Below are 21,731 nucleotides of genomic sequence, written 5' to 3'. Positions count from 1 at the left end.
AGGACATTCAGCCTCTGTCTCCGGGTAAGCGTTCTCCAAGGGGGTCTTTAGGACGCGCGACAACGCAGAATCGCCGAGCAAAAGCTTATAGCCAAGTTCCACACACAGGAGTGTGGCCTCAACCGGGACCTGGGATTCATGTTGCATTACATTCATCCCCCACCATCTGGCCTGGACTTGCGAAATCCTACCAACTGTCCTGACTAGAGACAATTCACACCTCTTTAACCTGGGATTACCCCTATCTTTGGATCTGTAAAGACTTAATTACCTGCAAATGCTCACATTCTAAGCATTGTCTGGCATCTTTGAATTTGTCTATATATATGTTTCTGGAACATACCTCTTCATTCACCTAAGGAGCAGTGCCCTGAAAGCTAGTGTTTGAAGCAAACATGTTGGACTTCAACCTGGTGTTGCAAAACCTTTTTTTGGACACTAAGGGCAATTTGTCATGACCAGTCCACCTAACCCGCGCATCTTTAGACTGTGGGAGGAATCCGAAGCACCCAGAGGAAACCAACGCAGACACTGGGAGAACATGTAGACTACGCACAGACAGTGACCCAAGCCGGGAATCAAACATGGGACCCTGGAGCTATGCAGCAATTGTGGTAACCATTGTGTTACCATGCTGATCATCCTTCCACACCGCCTTAAAACTTAAAAACGTTATGGTTGTGGTCCAGTATCTTAGCCACTGTTGAGAGCTGACCAGGCACACTTCATAAAACCATGCTGACTCCAATGCGTTTTGATTTTCCAAATGTCCCGTTATAACTTCCTTAACATATTAGCCATGATTGAATGGCAGAGCAGACTTGATGGGCCAAATGGCCTAATTCTGCCCCTATATCTTATGGTCTTAATGATGGATTCCAACAATTTCCTAACAACAGATGGTTAAATTAACTGGTCAATAGTTTCCTTCTTTCTGCCTTTCTCCCCTTTTGAACTGGGGCATTATATTAGCATTTCCCAATCCATTTGAACAAGTGGCATACTTGTTTATTTCTTAAATGTGGACCAGTTCACTCACTCCAAGCAGTCGTGTAGGAGCTCTTCTGTTGCCTCGGACCAGCATTGCACAACCTTTTTAACTAGATTCTCCCGCATACGTTTCTGCCTGTATGCGGGGAGAAGGAGCACCGTCTTACGGTCCGATTTTTCGAAGTGCGGTAGACGCCCTGAATGTTTGTGTATATTGAAATGGAAAGGAAATGGGATTAAATAAATAGCTTCTTCCACAAAGTCAGCACAGGACGATGTACAAGAATTCAGTAAATTGGTGGGAGTTAATGATCAAAATCAATGAGACAGAGTGGCACTCCTCGAGCTGAGACAAATCACGCTACAGCATTTCAATCAATTGCAGTGAAAGACAAGTCCACCCAGCCCAATACCGAGTCCTCCAAGCCTGCAACCATGTCCGAATCCTCCCAGCCCGCAGCCTTGTCTGAGTCCTCCCAGCCCGCAAACATGTCCGAGTATTCCCAGCACACAGCCGTGTCCGAGTCCTCCCAGCCCTCAACCGTGTCCGAGTCCTCCCAGCCCGCATCCGTGTCCGAGTCCTCCCAGCCCGCAACCGTGTCCGAGTCCTCCCAGCCCCCAACCGTGTCCGAGTCCTCCCAGCCCCCAACCGTGTCCGAGTCCTCCCAGCCCGCAACCGTGTTCGAGTCCTCCCAGCCCGCAACTGTGTCCGAGTCCTCCCTGCCCGCAACCGTGTCCTCCCAGCCCGCAACTGTGTCCGAGTCCTCCCAGCCCTCAACCGTGTCCGGGTCCTCCCAGCCCGCAACCGTGTCCTCCCAGTCCGCAACCGTGTCCTCCCAGTCCGCAACCGTGTCCTCCCAGTCCGCAACCGTGTCCGGGTCCTCCCAGCCCGCAACCGTGTCCTCCCAGCCCGCAACTGTGTCCGAGTCCTCCCAGTCCGCAACCGTGACCTCCCAGCCCGAAACTGTGTCCGAGTCCTCCCAGGCCGCAACCGTGTCCGAGTCCTCCCAGCCCCCAACCGTGTCCGAGTCCTCCCAGCCCGCAACCGTGTTCGAGTCCTCCCAGCCCGCAACCGTGTTCGAGTCCTCCCAGCCCACAACCGTGTCCGAGTCCTCCCAGGCCGCAACCGTGTCCGAGTCCTCCCAGCCCGCAACCGAGTCTTCCCGCACCGCAACCGAGTCCTCCAGCCCGCAACCGAGTCCTCCAGCCCGCAACCGAGTCCTCCAGCCCGCAACCGAGTCCTCCCAGCCCGCAACTGTGTCCGGGTCCTCCCAGCCCGCAACTGTGTCCAAGTCCTCCCAGTCCGCAACCAAGTCCGAGTCCTCCCAGCCCGCAACCAAGTCCGAGTCCTCCTCCCAGCCCGTGTCCGAGTCCGAGTCCTCCCAGCTCACGTTGGAGGTCACTCCTTCGCAGCAGAGGCCCATCTTGACTGTCGTGGACGCTCCACGATTCTTCCGACTCCTCCCGAAAGGCTGCTGCTCTCTGGCCGTTGACGTGGGCGGTGTTCCGTTTCCCAAAATAAAATCACGAAAGCTTATCATTTAAAAAAACTGAAGTATTTAATGTAATTCAAAAGAGTTAAGAAGGAAGGGAATTTGATGATAAATATTGAATCTATTGCATGAAGAGGCCTAACCGAGGGAGAAGGCGCCGGTTGCCCTGGTGACGGCTGGTCCCCGGAAGGACAAAGTGGTGAATGATTGGCACCAGCCCCAATGTCAGGCTGCAGGATTGTGGGGTGTGTTAGTTTGATAATAATAGGTGAAGTTCTTGTTGTTTCTTTAAAAGTTGTTTTTGTTTAAGAGAAAGACCTGTTTAGCATTTGAGGGAAGAGTAGGCAAACACAGATTGTTCACTGGTACAGAGGAGACTCGGGTGACCTAATAGAACCTCTGATCCCAAACTTATGGGTGCCTTCAAATAATAATCTTTATTAGTGTCACAAATATGCTTACATTAACACTGCAATTAAGTTACTGTGAAAATCCCCGAGTCGGCACATTCCGTCGCCTGTCCGGGTCCGTTTTATAGTGCCCAATCAACTAAGTAGAAGAACATAGACTTCCGGTGGCGGCTATGATACTTCCGGTGGCGGCTATGAGGCAGTAGGTTGCACATTTGGTGGTTCCCGTCTCGATCAGACTTTTGGACCTTTTCCCCCGACTTTTTTGCGCTTTTGAGCGCGGAACTGGAAAGCAATAGTGCACAGGACCCATACAGAACTGTATGGACCGAAGAAGCTGGAGGGACCGTAAACAGCAGAAGAAGTGGTTGAATAAGAGCACAGTGAAGACTGTGAGAGAGACCAGCATGGCTGGTGTTCAGAGCAAGGAGCCGACAGCCCAGCCCACAATGGAGCAGCTGCTGCAGACTATGCGGGAGGGCTTTTTGGCTCAAGCGTGACAACTTGGAGCCGCTACAGAAGTCGATTGACCGGATGGAATAAAGGCTAGATGATCAGGCTGAGAAGCCCCAGCAGTTGGAGAAGTCAGTGGAAGAGCAGGCTGACTTTCAAACGGTGGCGGATGTGGAGATTCGGAGGTTGAGGGACCAGCAAAAAGTGCTTCTGGAAAGGCTGGTGGACCTGGACAACGGATGTCGTCGGCAGAATGTGAGAATCGTGGGCCTCCCAGAGGGGCCGGACGCTGCCGCATTTGTGGAGGGTATGTTGCAGAAGTTGCTGGGGAACGAGGTGTTCCCGCGCCCGCCGGTGGTGGACAGGGCACACAGTGCAGGTGAGGCAGCCGCGACAAGGGGGTCCCCCAAGAGCGATGGTGGTACGCTTTCACAAGGAACAGGTGCTGCAATGGGCAAAGGGCACACAAAGCTGCACTTGGGACAATACCACCCTGTGTGTTTACCAAGATTTGAGCGCTGAGGCGGTCAGGAGGAGGGGAGGCTACATGCAGGTGAAGGAGATACTGTATAAAAACGAGGTGAAATTCGGGCTGCTTTTTCTGGCGTGACTGGGTTATGTATGGCGGTCAGCACTACTATTTCGAGGAACTCGAAGAGGGAATGGACTTCGTTAAGAAGCAAGGGCTGGCCCTGTGCTGAGGGCATTTGGACTCATGTTAGAACTTTTAAGTATATGTGGTGTCTCTCCCGTTTTTAAAATTGCCTGTATGTTTGGGTCCGTTTTTGTCGTTTATTTGCGTGGTTTACCTGAATGTTTCCTTTTTGGGCTCTTTGATTAGTTGGAGCTTGGCTGGGGGGAAAATAATAAAGAAAACAGTTAAAAGGGTTGGGTTAAGAGAGATGCTTCAGGGGAATTTTGTGCAATCTTTTCTGTGTCTGTATGGGAAGGACTGTGAGCGCCTGTTACTTATCTCTCTTTTTCGTCTTGTTTAACTTGAATTGTGCTATTGTGGGGGCTGTTTATGACCTGTGTAGAGTTTTGCTTACGTAGGACTGATTTGGGGAAGTGGTATGGATGGGTCGGGGGAGGGGTGACTTGGAACAATGGGTGGGAGACGCGCTGGCGCCGAGGCTGGGAGCCCAGGCTAGCTGAGTGGGGCTAGTCAACGGAGCCGAGGTGGGGGGTGTGCATATAGTTAGATTAGAGCAGGAGTTAGGTGATAGGATGGTGTTGCTGGGGGGGGGGGGGAGTCGTTCTGCTGACGGGGATGGAAACTGGGCACAGCAACAATGAGGAGGTCATGGGTGGAGCCGGTCAGGAGGTGGGCCAGATGAAGCGCGACACATGGCTGGGGGGGCTGGCTAAGGAAAGGGGATGGTTGATCGGCATGGAGGGGGGGGGGGGGGGGGGGGGGGGGCAGGGCGAGGCGCCCCCAAACCAGGCTGATCATCTGGAATGTTAGAGGGTTAAACGGGCCAGTGAAGAGGGCGCGTGTGTTTGCGCATCTGTGGGATCTGAAGGCGGACATAGTCATGCTGCAGGAGACGCACCTGAAAGTGGCAGACCAGGTTTGGTTAAGGAAGGGCTGAGTCAGTGAAGTCTTTCATTCAGGGCTTGATTCTAAGACGAAGGGGGTTACGATCCTGATTAATAAAAGGATACAATTTGAGGCGGGGGGCACAGTCGTGGATGGGGTGGCAGGTTAGTTATGGTGAGGGGTAAGCTCGAAAGGCTGAGAGTAGTCCTGGTCAGTGTGTATGCCCCTAATTGGGACAATGTGGATTTTATTAGGAGGATGCAAGGGAAGATCCCCGACTTGGACTCGCGTAAGCTGATCATGACCGGGGACTTTAGGAATGTGGCGACTAGGGGCTTTTCACAGTAACTTAATTGAAGCCTACTCGTGACAATAAGCGATTTTCTTTTCATTTCATTTCATTTCATGCTCAGGAACGGGCAGGTTGCCAGCAATGGCAAAGGAACTGAGAGGGTTCATGAAGCAAATGGGGGGAGCGGTTCCGTGGAGATTTAGCCAGCCGACGGCGAGGGAGTTCTCGTACTACTCCCTCATCCATAAGGTGTATCCCGAATTGACTACTTTGTCGTGAGTAGGAACCTGCTAGCCGGAATGGTGGGGGCAGAATACTCGTCAATTGCCATATCGGACGATGCTCCGCACTGGGTAGACCTGCAGTTTTGTAAGGACAGCTTTCAGCACCCACCATGGAGGCTGGAAGTTGGATTACTCGTGGACGAGGTGGTGTGTGAGAGGCTGAGGAAATGCATGCCAAATTACCTGCAGGTGAACGATACTGGAGAAGTCTCGGCAGCGGTGCCCTGGGAGGCGCTGATGGCAGTGGTGAGAGGGGAGCTGATTTCAATCCGGGCGTACAGGGACAGGACAGACAGGGCAGAGACGGACCGACTGATTAAGGAAATTCTACTGACGTACAGGAGTTACGCGGAATCCCCGACGCCAAAGTTACTCAGGAAATGACAGAGGCTGCAGGCCGAAGTTGGGGTGCTAACTACAGGTGAGGTTGTAGAGCAGCTTCGAAAGGTAAAAGGCGTGATTTATGAGCATGGGGAGAAGGCTAGTAGAATTTTTGTGCAACAACTAAGGAAGAGGGAAGCAGCTAGGGAAATAGGGAGGGTAGTGGATGGGGAGGGTAATCTAGTGGGTGACCCGGCAGGGCTGAACAAGGTCGTTAGGGACTTTTATAGGAAGCTATACACTTCGGAACCCCCCGGGGGACCGGAAGGGATGAGGCGATTCCTGGACGGACTGACCATCCCAAGAGTGGGGAGGGCGTTGGTGGATGGACTGGGGGCCCTGGTCAGGATCGAAGAGGTATTGGGGGCCAGAAGGTCATGCAGTTGGGCTAATCCCTGGGGTCGGACAGGTATCCGGTGGAGTTTTACAAAAAATTTGCCGGGATAGTGGGGCCGGTGCTGGTCAGGGTCTTTAATGAGGTAAGAGACAGAGGGAGTTTACCCACGACTATGTCGCAGGCCACCATCCCGCTTATTCTGACGGGATATGGACCCGGAGGCTTGTGGGTCATACAGGCCGATCTCTTTGATCAACGTAGTTGCCAAGTTCTTGGCAACCAGAATTGAGGACTGTGAACCGGATGGCCGGTTCTCAGGATATAAATTAAACATGGCTAAGAGCGAGGTGTTCGTAATTCAGGCGAGGGGGCAGGAGAATAGGCTGAAGGGGTTGCCGTTCAGGCTAGTGGGGAGAGTTTCCGATATTTGGGGATTCAGATGGCACGGGAATGGGGCAGGTTGCATAAGCTCAACCTGTCCCGACTAGTGCAACGAGTGAGGGAGGAGGCCCGGAGGTGGGATGCGCTCCCGCTGTCATTTGGCAGGGAGGGTGCAGACTGTTAAGATGACGATTCTCTCATGGTTCTTGTTTGTTTTTCAGTGTCTCCCCATCTTTATCCTGCGGTCCTTCTTTAAGAGGCTGAATAAAATTATTCTGGGATTTGTATGGGCAGGGAAGTCCCCGCGGGTGAAGAGGGTCATGCTTGAAAGGAACAGAGAATAAGGGGGGACTGGCGTTGCTGAACTTCAGCAACTATTACTGGGTGGCCAACATAGCGATGATGAGGAAATGGATGGTGGGTACGGGGTCGGTTTGGGAGCGGATGGAGGCTGCTTCGTGCAGGGGCACTAGCTTAGCAGCCCTGGTCATGGCGCCTCTGCTGCTTCCGCCGGCACGGTACTCCACCAGCCCGATAGTGGTGGCGGCTCTTCAGATCTGGGGCCAGTGGAGGAGGCATGTAGGGGAGGTAAGAACATCGGTGTGGACCCCAATCTGTGGCAACCACCGATTTGCCCCTGGGAACATGGACGGGGGGGATTGTGAGGATGGGGGATCTGTTCCTGGAAGGGAGCTTTCCGAGCATGAGGCCGCTGGAGGAGAAGTTTGGGCTGGCGAGAGGGAACGACTTTAGATATTTACAAGTGCGGGATTTTGTACGCAGACTGGTGCCGTCCTTCCCACCAGTACAGTCCTCAATTCTGGTCGCCAAGAACTTGGCGACTACGTTGATTAAAGTGATCGGCCTGTATGACCCACAAGCCTCCGAGTCCTTATCCCATCAGAATAAGCGAGATGGTGGCCTATGACATCGTCGGGGGTAAACTCCCTCTGTCTCTTGCCTCGTTAAAGACCCTGACCAGCACCGGCCCCACTATCGGATGGGTATCCGGTGGAGTTTTACAAAATATTTGCCTGGATAGTGGGTCACACCAGCGCCAAACTGCCCTCCGCAATCAGGAGACTCGACCTCCCCCACGACCCAATGCAATCCTTTGTCCCAGAAGAACTGGAGCAGCGTCCTCTGGATGCATGTGACAAAGTCAGGGGGAGGGGTCAAAGTGACCAGCTGGTACCACAACATGGAGGTGATCAGCTGGTTTATGATGAGAACTCGATCCCTGTAGGGCAGCACTCGGAGCAGTCCTGTCCAGTGTCCCAGCTCCTGCCAGTACACTGAGGGAGAATTCAGAATGTCCAATTCATCCAACAGCTTCTTCCCCGCTGTTACCAGACTCCTAAACGACCCTCTTATGGACTGACCTAATTAATACTACACTCCTGTATGCTTCACCCAATGCTGGTGTCTATGTACTTAAATTGTGTACCATGTGTTGCCCTATTATTGTATTTTCTTTTCATGTACTGAATGATCTGTTTGAGCTGCTCACTGAAAAATACTTTTCACTGTACCTCGGTACACGTGACAATAAACAAATCCAACTCTGTTTCTTAAATTTAAGACGTCCTTTCTGAAGTCTCCCTTTGATCTAATTAGCCCAGTTTATAAAGTTAAACCGGGCTGTCCAATATTTAGAACCAGTTAATATTAGTTTGCTCTGTGTTGCTGTGAGTATTTGAATAGTCCCCACAACTGCAAGTTGTGTAAAACATTTGGGGGAAGCGGTGGCCTAGTGGCATTGTCACTAAATTAATAATCCAGAGATCCAGAGTAATGCTGCGCGATCCCGGGTTCAAATGGCAACCTTTGAATTCATAGAAATAGAACAGTACAGCACAGAACAGGCCCTTCGGCCCTCGATGTTGTGCCGAGCATTGTCCGTAACCAAGATCAAGCTATCACACTCCCTGTCATTCTGGTGTGCTCCATGTGCCTATCCAATAACCTTAATATTCAGTAGAAATCTGGAATTATAAAGTCTAATGACGATCATGAAACCATTGTCGATTGTTGTAAAATCCCATCTGGTTCACTACTGTCCTTTGGGGAAGGAAATCTGCCATCCTTACCATGTCTGGCCTACATGTTACCCCAGATCTACTGTAATGCCCTGAAATGACCGAGCAAGCCACTCGGATCAAAGGCAGTTAAGAATGAGCAATAAATGCTGGTCAGCCAGCGACTCCCACATCCCCTGAATGAATAACAAAAAAATTAGCATTCCATATGTGTTTTTTTTAGATAGTTGAAATTTTGAGAAAAATTACTGTGCTTGTTAGTATAGAGTTGTCAACTGTACAAAGCTTACACTTGCAATTCATAAATGACTCGTGCTTTAAGTATTTAGCAGTGTTTATTTAGCAGGCACTTGCAGTATAATTTATGTTTTACAGCAAAATGAGCAATGAAGGGAATCTTTTTGAGATTTTAAAAATTAGATTTTTGTCATCCATGGACCCTTTGCTTCCCTTGCTTCAAAAATTCCAAGCAGTTCGTTTAATTCTCTCCTGACTGTTTCCTCTCTGACAGCCCTTAATGGAACAGTTCCCAATGGCTGTAGTTAGTTCTGACTGACACCCATTGCTATGAATGTGTATATTTTAAGATTTGTTTTGATTTTGGGAATTGAATTTTTAAATTAAGATAAATAGTGGGGGTTGGGGGGGGGGGGGGGGGGGGGTGGAACCTGGGTATGATAAACTGGTAAAGAACCATAAGATAATTGAAATGCAAAGGATGGCCCAAAGGGGTTACAGTAGAGGGGCAAAAATAATAAACAAGATGTGGACTCTCTTAACTTCATAACGGAACCAGTGAGTCTGATGATGTTGCAGTTGCCCCTTGTTAGAACATTACATTATTTTAAAATCACCCCAGATCAAAGAAGAGTTTGAAAACAATTGGTAAACCAGTCTTAAAGTATCCATATACTTTTCAGATTGAAGGACAGGTCTAAAATGGGAAGTTAATTAGTTTAAATTGCTTAAAACAGAGACCTGTTGCTGAAGCTTTTCATCTTTCACGTCTCAGGATAAACACAAGAACACCACATTGCAAACAATCACAACAATTTTTACTCTGAGGTATTGTTTTCTTCCTGTTTCTAATCCTAGATTAAAGTATGTAACATACTCTTTGGTTCTGATTCTCTTATCCGCAAAATGACCAGAATATTGCTACAGAGTGTTTAATTCGGGTACAAACTTGAGTTTCTCATACTGTGGTGAAATATACAAGTTTCATATACCATGTACTGCACTATTAACTAAAAATATTTTGTTCTTATGGCATTCAATGCCATTCTTATTGCCCCCGCTGCCCCCTCCCTCATCAAATTTGCAGTTCCTGACCTGCAGTAACAATGACAATTGTAACTGTTACAATTTGCAATAAAAAAATGATGCTTATGGTGGAGCTACTACTGGATTGTCAAGAAATAATCTGCAGGGCAGCACGGTGGCCTAGTGGTTAGCACAACCGCCTCACTGCGCTGAGGTCCCAGGTTCGATCCCGGCTCTGGGTCACTGTCCGTGTGGAGTTTGCACATTCTCCCTGTGTCTGCGTGGGTTTCGCCCCCACAACCCAAAAATGTGCAGAGTAGGTGGATTGGCCACGCTAAATTGCCCCTTAATTGGAAAAAATAATTGGGTAATCTAAATTTATAAAACAAGAAAAAAAAGAAATAATCTGCATATGTGTGTTTAGGAATCTAGTTCTCCAACAAACTTTTTCAACTTGTTCTTCCTAAAATGGAACTGCAGCACTAAATAATTCACCTTGAAACTTCACTGTGCTGAAATCCAAGACATATTGGACCATTGCTCATTCCAATTTGGTCTCTTTATACGATGTGCTGAACTTTCAACTTATTTCAGTATTTCCTTCTCATGCAGTCTGCAGGCTTTTAAAGCCCAAACTTGATTCACCTTGGCTTCTTGCCAACTCGTTTTCAGTTTTAGTGATTTATTGCACTATCGGGCATTGTCTCTCGCAAGGCCAGATGAATATCATCTTTATTTATTTCACTGCCAATTTGATTTGTGAAAAAGAAGAACTTGCATTTAGACCATGATTCAACACAATTCACAAAGTACTGCAGTTACTTTGAAATGCAGTGATTGTAACGTTGCTGAATGTGGCAGCCATTTTACCACTAACAAGAATGACCAATTGATCTATGTGTGGTGGTTGATGAAACAAAACTTGTCAGCAAACTGGGAGAAATGCTTTTCTTCAAATCGTGTCATCAGAATCAGGTCATCAACTTCAGGAAGCAGGTCATCGACTTCAGGAAGCAAAGTACTGTACACACCCCTGTCAGCATCAACGGAGCCGAGGTAGAGATGGTGAGCAGTTTCAAATTCCTAGGGGTGCACATCACCAAAAATCTATCCTGGTCCACTCACGTCGACGCTATCACCAAGAAAGCACAACAGCGCCTATACTTCCTCAGGAAACTAAGGAAATTCGGCATGTCCACATTAACCCTTACCAACTTTTACAGATGCACGATAGAGAGCATCCTATCGGGCTGCATCACAGCCTGGTATGGCAACTGCTCGGCCCAGGACCGCAAGGAACTTCAGAGAGTCGTGAATACCGCCCAGTCCATCACACGAACCTGCCTCCCATCCATTGATTCCATCTACACCTCCCGCTGCCAGGGGAAAGCAGGCAGCATAATCAAGGATCCCTCCCACCCGGCTTACTCACTTTTCCAACTTCTTCCATCGGGCAGGAGATACAGAAGTCTGAGAACACGCACGAACAGACTCAAAAACAGCTTCTTCCCCACTGTCACCAGACTCCTAAATGACCCTCTTATGGACTGACCTCATTAACACTACACCCATGTATGCTTCATCCGATGCCAATGCTTATGTAGTTACATTGTATATATTGTGTTGCCCTATTATGTATTCTCATGTATTTTCTTGAATTCTGTTTAATTCCCTTTTCTTCCCATGTACTGAATGATCTGTTGAGCTGCTTGCAGAAAAATAATTTTCACTGTACCTCGGTACACGTGACAATAAACAAATCCAATCCAATCCAATCCAGAATGATAATGTTCACCAGAAGGGACTTAAATTTAACAGTTATATGCAACTTGACTTCTGTCCTTCCAACAACAGTGACAACACTTCAAAAAAGTGCTTAATTGGCTGAAAAACACTTTTGGACATCCTGAGGGTGTGCAAGGTACTACATAAATGCAAGTTCTTCCTTGATCTAATTTCATGGCTGGTCAGTGAACATGTAGCATCCCTTCAGTACTACACTGAAGTAAAAGCTTGGTTTGTATGTTTTAATAGCCGTAGATTTAGGCAATACAGTCCCCATTGGATACAGTAAGCAGTTCATATTAATGTGCTTTAATCATCTAATGCATACAGTACGTATTGTGAATTTGGTTAAGCTCAGAAATTTGTTTGCCTAAACTATTGAATACAAAAAGATTCTACAGTACTTGAAAATTCACCGTTTCATTTTTCAAAGTAAATTTCAAAAAATTCTTTTATCTAGACTGGGTTAAATTTGCAGAAGTAACTGCACCTCAAAATATGATTCAGTAGAATAAGTGATTCTTCAGTATGCATTACTAACTAGGTTTCTGCTTGAAATTCACACAAAAACACTGTGCAACATTTTGTGATTCTTGGTACAGTAATGGTAAATCTGGTTGCACTATTTGCCAATTTTAAATGGGCAGTTTAAGGCGATCCGAGGTTGCAATGTGGCATACAGCACATAGGCTCCAATCTGGACTACTGATCATGCCGTTCCCAATCCGGGCCAGCTTTGAAGTGTTGGTTTCATGAGCCTCAGCTGACAGGCCTCCCTCCATCAGCGGGGGAGCTCCTATTCCATTCACTCCAACTGGGAGATCAATTGAGTGGATCTCGTGAGGTTTAATACAGACTCATCAACCAAGCCAAACTGGTAATAAAAGTGATGGGGATGGTGCAATGAGTGTTGTGCCTCACACTGAAGTGACATCCATACCCTGACTGAGCCAGCGGCAGCATTTATGTGTCTTGTCTTTCCTGTAATCAGCAATACGATTCACCATGCACCTGTTGTCATAATCATAAATATCTTATCTGATTCAGGAATGTCCCCTCCTGTCACCAATAGCTAATTGCCCTGGAACCTCATTGCCCTTCCACAGTACAGGTATGGCCATGCTTTCTCTTAGATTATTTTTTTTAAAACTCTTCTAAAGGCAATTTGAATGTAATTTTTGTTAAGGTGCAATTAAACTGTGGGGCTGGTTTAGCTCACTGGGCTAAATTGCTGGCTTTTAAAGCAGGCCAGCAGCACGGTTCAATTCCCGTATCAGCCTCCCCGGACAGGCGCCGGAATGTGGCGACTAGGGGCTTTTCACAGTAACTTCCTTGAAGCCTACAATAAGCGATTTTCATTTTTCATTTCCATTGGGCCCACTAAATAGCCAATATTCATGTTTTACCTGGGAAATCAAAGCTGAGGCCTTGGTCTCCGACACTGCACCAGTAGCAATCAATGCATACAAATGCGAGGAACATCACCTCATCTTTCCATGAGACATCTTACAGCCTTCCGCCCTCAACACTGATTTCAACAACTTCAGAAGATGAGATCATAAGAAATAGGAGGAGGCCATTTGGCATCTCGAGCTAGCCGTGTGATTTAATATGAAGCTCCTCCAGCACAGCTCTTGCCTTCGGATTGTAAATACAGAACTGACTGGAAGTTCAACTTTTGTGATCCTTCGTTTGTGATCCTTATGGCTCTGTGCCGCACCTACATGGTACATATACCCATTGAGCTATTGGGGGAGAGTTCCTTTGTGAATGTAAACATTTCTAGGACGGATGTATGTATCCTCTGGTATATCACTGCTTGGGTCAGTTTGCAATCAATACAATTTTTCCATGGAGACAAAATTTTCCTCACTTTCCATCTGAATTGAAGACCTCAATGAAGAGCAATAGTGTTATTTAAAGAGGATTTTCCTTCACCCATTAACGTCTTTGATTCCTGGAACTAATATTGGTGTGGTGTCTGCCTTGCTGCTGTGACTGGATCACGCTGAAACTGTCTTTAATATTGGAAATTCCACAGTGAGAATATTGCTACATTGAATATCTGTAATCTTGCCAGTCCTACACTGTTACAATTTGAATACATCCCATGTCCTCTCAAGAGACTGGTTAGTCTTTCTGGTCTTTCAAATCTGATTCCAGGGTTCGATCCCAGGCTCAACCGCAAGGACCACCAGTCTGATAAATCGAATAATGTAAGTTGAAACATATAAGATTCTGAGGGGACTTTACGGGGTAAATGCTGAGAGGTTGTTCTCCCTCATGGGGGAATCTGGAACTAGGGGGCACAATATAAAAATAAGTTTTCTTCCATTTAAGACATGAGAAGGAATTTCTTCCCTGAAAGGTTTGTTAATTTTTGGAATCGTCTTCTCCAGGGAACTGTAGAGTCTAGGCCATTGAATATATTTAAGGCTGAATTGAACAGATTTTTGATTTATAAAGGAGTCAAGGGTTATGGGGGGGGGGGGGGGGTGGGAGAGAGACAAGGAAAGTAGAATTAAGGTCACAATCAGATCAATCATGATCTTATTAACTGGCGGAGCAGACTCAATGGGTCAAATGAAGTCTTTATTTCTTAAGATTAATGAAATGTCGCACTGATATAGTGGGTGGTCTTCTCAATTGAACTTAGAACATTGCTGCATATTTTAGCAGATTGGCTGCTTATCCTCCCTTCGCATTCCACACTCCACAAACCCATTGCTTTGGCTGACTTTATGACCTGAGACACGCGGATGAAAATGATTCACTGAAGGGAAAATAACATGCATGGATTTGCTTTGACATTTCATAAAAATTTAAGTACAAGCAGAATTAATCATACAGATTTTTAACTCATTTCATTACTTCAGATAAACTGGCATAGTGATTAAAAATGTATCTGGTGTTGGTGTGGTTTTATTCTGTGCTATTTTTCTTCTTGACCAGCAAAAGGGTTGGTATGGATCTGAGAATTAGTATATTTCATTTTCCTAACATAATTGTGAGAGCAATGTCACCACATTAATTGCATTGGTTAAAATGGCAGAATTCTATATTCCCACCAGTAGATTGGGGGTGGCCGTAAATGTTTTCGGATGGCCTTCCCATGGGGCTCTCTCCCACCCCCAACTCTCTGCAGTTTTATGGTGGACCACATGAGGCCGAAGCGCTCCCTCCTTTTACCGCAGTTGAGGCCCTTCGGTAGCCAATTAGTGTCCACTTAAGGATTGTTTCCCTCTCAACCTCAATTTTCAGGCTGGTGAGAGGAATTCAGAGGCAGGAGGAATTCAGAGGCAGGAGGAAAGCTCAGAAAGTCACACTGCTCAGACCTCAGGCAGGTTAGGGGCATCTCTGCCCACCAGTAAATTTTTCACAAAGGTCTGCCTAGTCTGCAAAAGTTTTGACCCCTGTGGGTGCTTCCAGCTCCCACTGCCTTTACATCAACACCCTTGTACCCACTTTCACTCCCAAGGCCTTTCCTACCCTCTGACCTGAGACCCCCAAAACATACTTAGTCATGGACCCCTTGCATCCTGTCTAGTGCTGTTTCTGGCGCTGCTGCTCTGAGGTGGGACTTCCTCCCGAGTGAGCGGCGTGAAACCCATCTCCTGCCAATTAACACTCCTTGAAGACTGAAAGGACTGCAGGGCAGCCAGGTGTTTGCTGCCGGCTCCTGGGATGGCAGCTGAAAAATCCTGACCACTACCACTATTTTCAGGATATGGGTGAGTCATCAATGCAGCCTTGTCAGAGTTGCTCACATTCCCAGGAATAAATAAAAATAGGTTCTGCCAGTCTGAGTGCATATTTTACCCTACACCAGGATCTGATCAGTAATCCTATATCCCTGCTCGTGTCTGAAATGTATTTTCTCCTTTTGTTAATAGATTCAGCTTGTCAATAGAGAATGGCAACTCGACGAGCATTGAAAGCTGTTCTAATAGATCTCAGCGGAACACTACATATTGAAGATACAGCCATATCAGGTGCCCAGGAAGCACTGCGGAAGTAAGTCCTTAATTATTGATCCATACAAGTTATGTTTGTGTGTATATGTGTGCGCTCTTGCTGTTCTGTATTCCACATTCAGTAAGAATTTTTTTTAGGGGGGAGTTTTCAATCCAGCTGCATGTACATGTGGTTTTCCTGTACTCCGCCGGCTCAGGGCCAACTGGATTGAGAGCAGCCCAATTTCAGGAGAGTGGGTAAGGGTGGCACCAAAACACACATTAGTAAGTGGTTTAATGTCAGTTTGGAACCTTGACTCTGAACACCTATGTTGAAACCTTTATCAATGTGGCATGCATCATAGGCCCAGCACAGGGTATACATATGCCCGCCAGATGTGTGCTGGGCACTAAGCTGATGCTTGTAAAGTGTGTGTAGCAGCAACAAATTTCTTTGCTCAATTCTCATTAATAATTCTTTGTTTAGAAAAGAAAATTGTGTGCACTGAAATCTTAAGATTGCTCTGACGTACATACACATATTCCAGTTGCTGGCGTTTTATTTTTATAGAGAAACTGTTTATAAAAAAGTGCCTAAAAAAAGCTAATATTGCCTTATGTGATATTTTACCTAGGTTACGCAGTGCTCCTGTAGCAGTGAAGTTTGTGACTAACACCACCAAAGAATGTAAACAAACACTGTTTGAACGACTACAGAAACTTGGCTTTGACATCCAGGAGGACGAAATCTTCACTTCCCTGACTGCAGCCAGAAATCTTGTTGAGCAGATGCAGGTCAGACCATTGCTACTGGTGGATGATAGTGCACTCAAAGACTTTGAAGGTAAGAACTAGGAGCAGGAGTAGGCAATTCAGCCCTTCGAGCCTGCTCCGCCAGTCAATACGATCGTGGCTGATTTCATCTCCACCTTCATGCCCACTCCCCATAACTCTTCATCCAAATTAAAATCCAATCTATCTCCTCACGTTTGTTTTAAGTTATGACGGCCACTCTACTCTGGATAGAGCATTCCACAGATTCATGACCCTTTCATGGAAGTAATTACTCCTCATTTCTGTTTTAAATCTGCCGTCCCCTTAGCCTAAAATTCTGGTCTCTTGTTCTAGATTATCCAACAAGATGAAACATCCACTCTCGTCTTTCCTGTCAATCCCCTTTAGCATCTTGTATATCTCCATATGATCTTCTTATTTCACTAAACTCCAGCGAGTGTAGACCTAAACTGCTCAATCTCTCTTCATAAGACAAGTACTTCATCCCTGAATTAATCTAGTGAACCTTCTCTGAACCGTCTCTCATGCATTTACGTCCTTCCGCAAGGAGACCAAAACGGTGCACAGTACTCCAGATTGGTTTCACCAATGCCTTGTACAGTTTTAACAGCACTTCCCTACTTTTATACTTTATTCCAATCGCAATAAATGCCAAAATTCAATTTTTGTAAATTTAGCTAGAGTACTTCTATCCCAGTTATTAATATAGATTGTAAATAGTTGGGACCTCAGGATCAAAACCTGTGGCACCCCACTAGTTGCAACCTACCAACCAGAAAAAGACCCATTTATCCTACTATTTCACAGAATCCTTGTAGAGCAGAAGGAGGCTATTTAGCCCACCAGGTCTGTACCAACCCTTTAAATGAACACTCTATCCAAGGACCCGGGTCCCTGGCTCTGTGAGGCATCAATGCTAACTACTGTGCCACCGTGCCTGCCGGTGCTTTCTGTTGGTTAGCTAATCTTCTAGCCAAGCTAATATATTACCCCAATTACGTGGGATCTTACCTTGTGTATTAACCTTTTGGGCAGCACCTTATCAATGCTCTCTGGAAGTCCAGATGCACTATATCTACAGGACCCCCATTATCCACTTTGTTACATCTTCAAAGGACTCTAGCAAATTAGTCAAACATGGTTTACCCTTCATAAAACTCTGATGGATTGCATTTTGACTTTCAAAATGTCCCGTGACTACTTCTTTAATAATGGATTCCAACAATTTCCCAGCAACAGAAATTAACTGGTCTGTAGTTTCCTACTTTCTGCCTTTCTCCCATTTTGAACAGAGGCATTACATTAGCCTTTTTCCAATCCACTGTGACCTTTCCAGAATCCAGGGGACTTTGGAATATTATAACAAATGCCTCCACTGTCTCCGCTGCCACTTCCTTTAAGACACTAGGATGTAGGCCATCAGGCCCCAGGGACTTGTCTACCTTTAATCCCAATAGTTTGATCAGTACTACTTCCCTAGTCATGGGGATTGTTTTAAGTTCCTCATATTGAACAACCTCTGCAGTACCTGAGACTATCGAGATGGTCCTAATGTCCTTCACCACAAAAAATGAGGCAAAATATTGATTTAGTGTCTCTGCCATTTCTATATTCCCAATTATTAACTCCTCAGTCTTGCTCCCTAAGGGACCAACATTGCCTTTAGCTACTCTTTCTTTTTATATGTTTATCAAATCTTTTGCTATCCATTTTTATATTTTGTGCTAGATTTCTTGCATAATTTACCTGTGCTCTTTTTTTATTACTTTTTTAGTAATCTTTTGTTGGTCTTTTAAAAGTTTCCGAATCCTCCAGCCTGCCACTGACCTTTGCAATAGGATATGCCTTAGTTTTTGACATTAATATGTTATCTGTAGCCTCCTTGCTAAGCCACAGATGCATTTTCCCCTTCTTACAATCTTGCTTCCTTTCTGGAATATATTTAGTCTGGGAGAATTGATTATCTCCTTAAATGCCGGCCTTCAATAATAGTTAATCATCTTTTCTACCTTTTAGTCATTCTGCCCAGTCCACTTAAGCCATTTCACAGACTTATTACAGTGAGAAGGGCCATTCGGCCCATCAAGTCTGCACCTACCCTCTGAAAGAGCATACTCCCACCGCCATGTCCCCATAACCCAACTTTACTTTGTGCATCTGCATCTTTGGACACTAAGAGGCAATTTAGCATGGCAAAGCCACTTAACCTGCACATCTTTGGACTGTCCTCATGCCTATGTAATTACCTTGGCTTTACACCAGAACACTTGTGTGAAACTAAGGTTTATTGTCCACAAACCAAATTTGAAATTGAAGCATGCAATGATCACTATTCCCTAGAGGATCCTTTACTATAAGATCATTAATTAATCCCATCTCATTACACAGTACTACATCCAAAATAGCCTTCTCCCTGGTTGGTTCGCCAACATATTGTGCGAAGATACAAGTTCTAATACATTCTATGAACTCTCCCTCGAGGCTACCCGTGCAAATTTGATTAATCCAGTATATACGCATGTGAAATGAAAATGAAAATCGCTTATTGTCATGAGTAGGCTTCAATGAAGTTACTGTGAAAAGCCCCTAGTCGCCACATTCCGGCGCCTGTTCGGGGAGGCTGGTACGGGAATTGAACCGTGCTGCTGGCCTGCCTTGGTCTGCTTTAAAAGCCAGCGATTTAGCCCAGTGTGCTAAACCAGCCTCTTCCATGATTGTTGTCCATAGAATCCATTGAATCTGCACCGACCCTATCAAAAGCACCCATAAGACCATAAGACATAGGAGTGGAAGTAAGGCCATTCGGCCCATCGAGTCCACTCCGCCATTCAATCATGGCTGATGGGCATTTCAACTCCACCTACCAGCATTCTCCCCGTAGCCCTTAATTCCACCCGACCTAGGCCTACACACCCGCCCTATCCCGATAACCCCAGCTAACCTGCACATCCATGGACTTTAGGAGGAAACCCACAAAGACGCAGGGAAAATGTGAAAAATCCACATAGTCACCTAAGGCTAGAATCGAACCCGTGTCCCTGGAACTGTGAGGCAGCAGTGCTATCCACTGTGCCACCCTGTCATACCTTTCTTACAAGCCCCTGGTATTTCCTGGTTTATACTGTAACCGACCTTGGAACTACAATTAGGGGAATTGTATATTACTCCCACCAGGGATTTAGCTCCCTTGCTATTTCTTATTTCTGCCCAGACTGATTCCGTGTCTTGATCTCCAGTGCCAATATCATTTCTCACTACAACAATAATCCCTTCCTTAAAGCTACACCACCTTCTTTTCCTTTCTGTTTATCCTTCTGAAACACTGACTACCGTTGGATATTTAAATCCTAGACCTCGGGCTGCATTCTCCGTTATTGGGTCTATGTCCTCAGGCCGGTGTCAAAACTGTGGATTTTCACGGCAGAAAAACTGGCGTGAAAGGGCTACATATTCCTCGCCCTGCAGTGGGCTAGCAGGGACCCCGCGTAAATCTAGCAGCTTTTGCTGCAGATACGGGCCCCCGCACTTCCGGGTCAGAGGCCGTGCATGCGCATGGCGGCGTGCTCCATGGACTCGGACCGCGGAGCTGGACCCTGTAAATAGACCCCCCGATCGGCTGCGTACCCGCACAAACATTTCTCGGCTGCGTATAAAGCCCCCACTGCGTTCTGATCAGCCCGCCCCGCAACCAGGGCAGCCGCGTACTGAGTCTGCAGCCGTCACGCTAGTTTCCCGACCGGCCGGACCACATTAGATCCACGCCGTTGGGACTCCGGCCAGTCGGGGATGGAGAATAGCAGAGTAGGCCTCCAGGTCCTAGATGGCGAGGCGTACTCGGAGAGTACGCCGCTTTTCGAGGACTGCAGAATCAGGGAACCGGCGTCGGTCCCGATTCCTTGTGGGAAAATGGATTCTCTGCCCCTGCGCTAGCCGCGATTTCGCGATCGGGGTGCAGAGAATCCAGCCCTGGTCTCCTTGTAACCATGTCTCCGTAATCATCACCAAATCATACCTAATCATCACCAAATCATACCTCTGTCTCTATTTGGACTGTTAACTCAATTTTATTCCGAATGCTACACAAATTTAGATACAAAGCCTCTAGGTTTGTCCTGTTATTAATTTTCCCTCGTCTTATACAATTTCCTGGTATAATATGATGTTCTGTCCCTTTCTTTCATTATTTGGTAACAATTTAATTAAACTATACTCCTACTGCCTCCTTACACTTTGATTTTTTAAATTTCTATGCAATTGAACCCCCCCCCCCCCCCAAAACCACCAACTATTTAGTTTAGTTTATAGCCCTATCTAAAACCCTAGTTATTTGATTTGCCAGGACACTGGTCCTAGCATGATTCCAGTGGAGCCCATCCCCATGGAACAGCTGACTGTCAAGAATTTGAATGGGGTGGGTGGGTGCAAATGGGTAAGACTTCATGCTTTTAGTTCTGGAACTGGGATTTGAATCCAGACTATGTCATTCTGATGTTAGGTATGAACACTGTCCCTTTGAGTCAGTATTGAGGGAGTTCTGTATTGTCAGAGGTGCTTTCTTTCTGATGAGACTAAACCAAAACCCTTTTTCCCTGTTCAGGTGGATGAAAAGATTCCATGACACTTTGTGAAGAAGAACCAGAGAGTTATTCCAGTGTCCTGAGCACCATTTCTCCTGTAAACAGATTAACTGGTCATTTCCATGGTTCCAGGGATGAGGAACTTCAGTTACCTTGAAAGCTTGGAGAAGTTAGGACTGTTTTTCTTGGAGAAGAGAAAGTTAAGAGAAAATATGGTAGAGATATTAAAAATCGGGGTGGGGAATGGAGAAACTGCTCATTGGTGGAAGGATAGAGAATGAGAGGGCACGGTTTTAAGTTAATTGCAAAAGAAGCAATGGAGACATGGGAACCATGATCTCACAGCTGCTGTGTAGCGAAATGTGCTTAGGATCTGGAATGCACTGCCCGAGAGTGCCAAAGGCAGGTTCAGTCAAGGCATTTAAAGGGAATTGGATTATAATCTGGAAAGGAGGATTGTGCAGGGTCACAGGGAGAACTGGCACTAAGTGTATTGCTCCTCTGGAGAGCTAGCACAGAAACAACAGGCCAAATAGCCTCCCTCGGTGCTGCAACAATTCTTGTGATTTATTTCTGCTGATTGTGGAACTTTGCAATGCATTAATTGACTGCTGCATTTGCCTGCATAGCAGCTTTGGCTATGCTAGGATTGTTTTCATTGGAAAGACAGAGGTTGAGGGGGAGACCTGATTGAGGTCTACAAAATTGAGAGGTATGGACAGGGTGGATAGCAACAAGCTTTTTCCAAGAGTCACTTA

The 21,731-nt window shown here is 46.4% G+C and overlaps 1 protein-coding gene across 4 annotated transcripts in view; it reads left to right on the top strand.

Annotated features, from left to right (window-relative positions):
* The first annotated feature begins 2,435 nt into the window (after window positions 1–2,435).
* hdhd2 (haloacid dehalogenase-like hydrolase domain containing 2) overlaps window positions 2,436–21,731 on the top strand; it is a 45,749-nt gene continuing 26,453 nt past the window's right edge. Inside the window, exons 1-3 of one of the 4 annotated variants that reach the window (XM_038790473.1) lie at window positions 2,436–2,726; window positions 15,542–15,662; window positions 16,237–16,445. In XM_038790473.1, coding sequence (XP_038646401.1) covers window positions 15,562–15,662; window positions 16,237–16,445 — 310 coding nt within the window. In that variant the 5' untranslated portion in view covers window positions 2,436–2,726; window positions 15,542–15,561. Of the gene's footprint in view, window positions 2,752–12,704; window positions 12,760–13,561; window positions 13,865–15,541; window positions 15,663–16,236; window positions 16,446–21,731 lie in introns of those variants that run through there. The other 3 variants (XM_038790474.1, XM_038790476.1, XM_038790475.1) reach the window with 3 other exon arrangements.

The sequence above is a fragment of the Scyliorhinus canicula genome, chromosome 3, assembly GCF_902713615.1.
Source record: "Scyliorhinus canicula chromosome 3, sScyCan1.1, whole genome shotgun sequence".
Lineage (NCBI taxonomy): Eukaryota > Metazoa > Chordata > Chondrichthyes > Carcharhiniformes > Scyliorhinidae > Scyliorhinus > Scyliorhinus canicula.
This window is presented reverse-complemented; position numbering and strand designations above follow the sequence as displayed.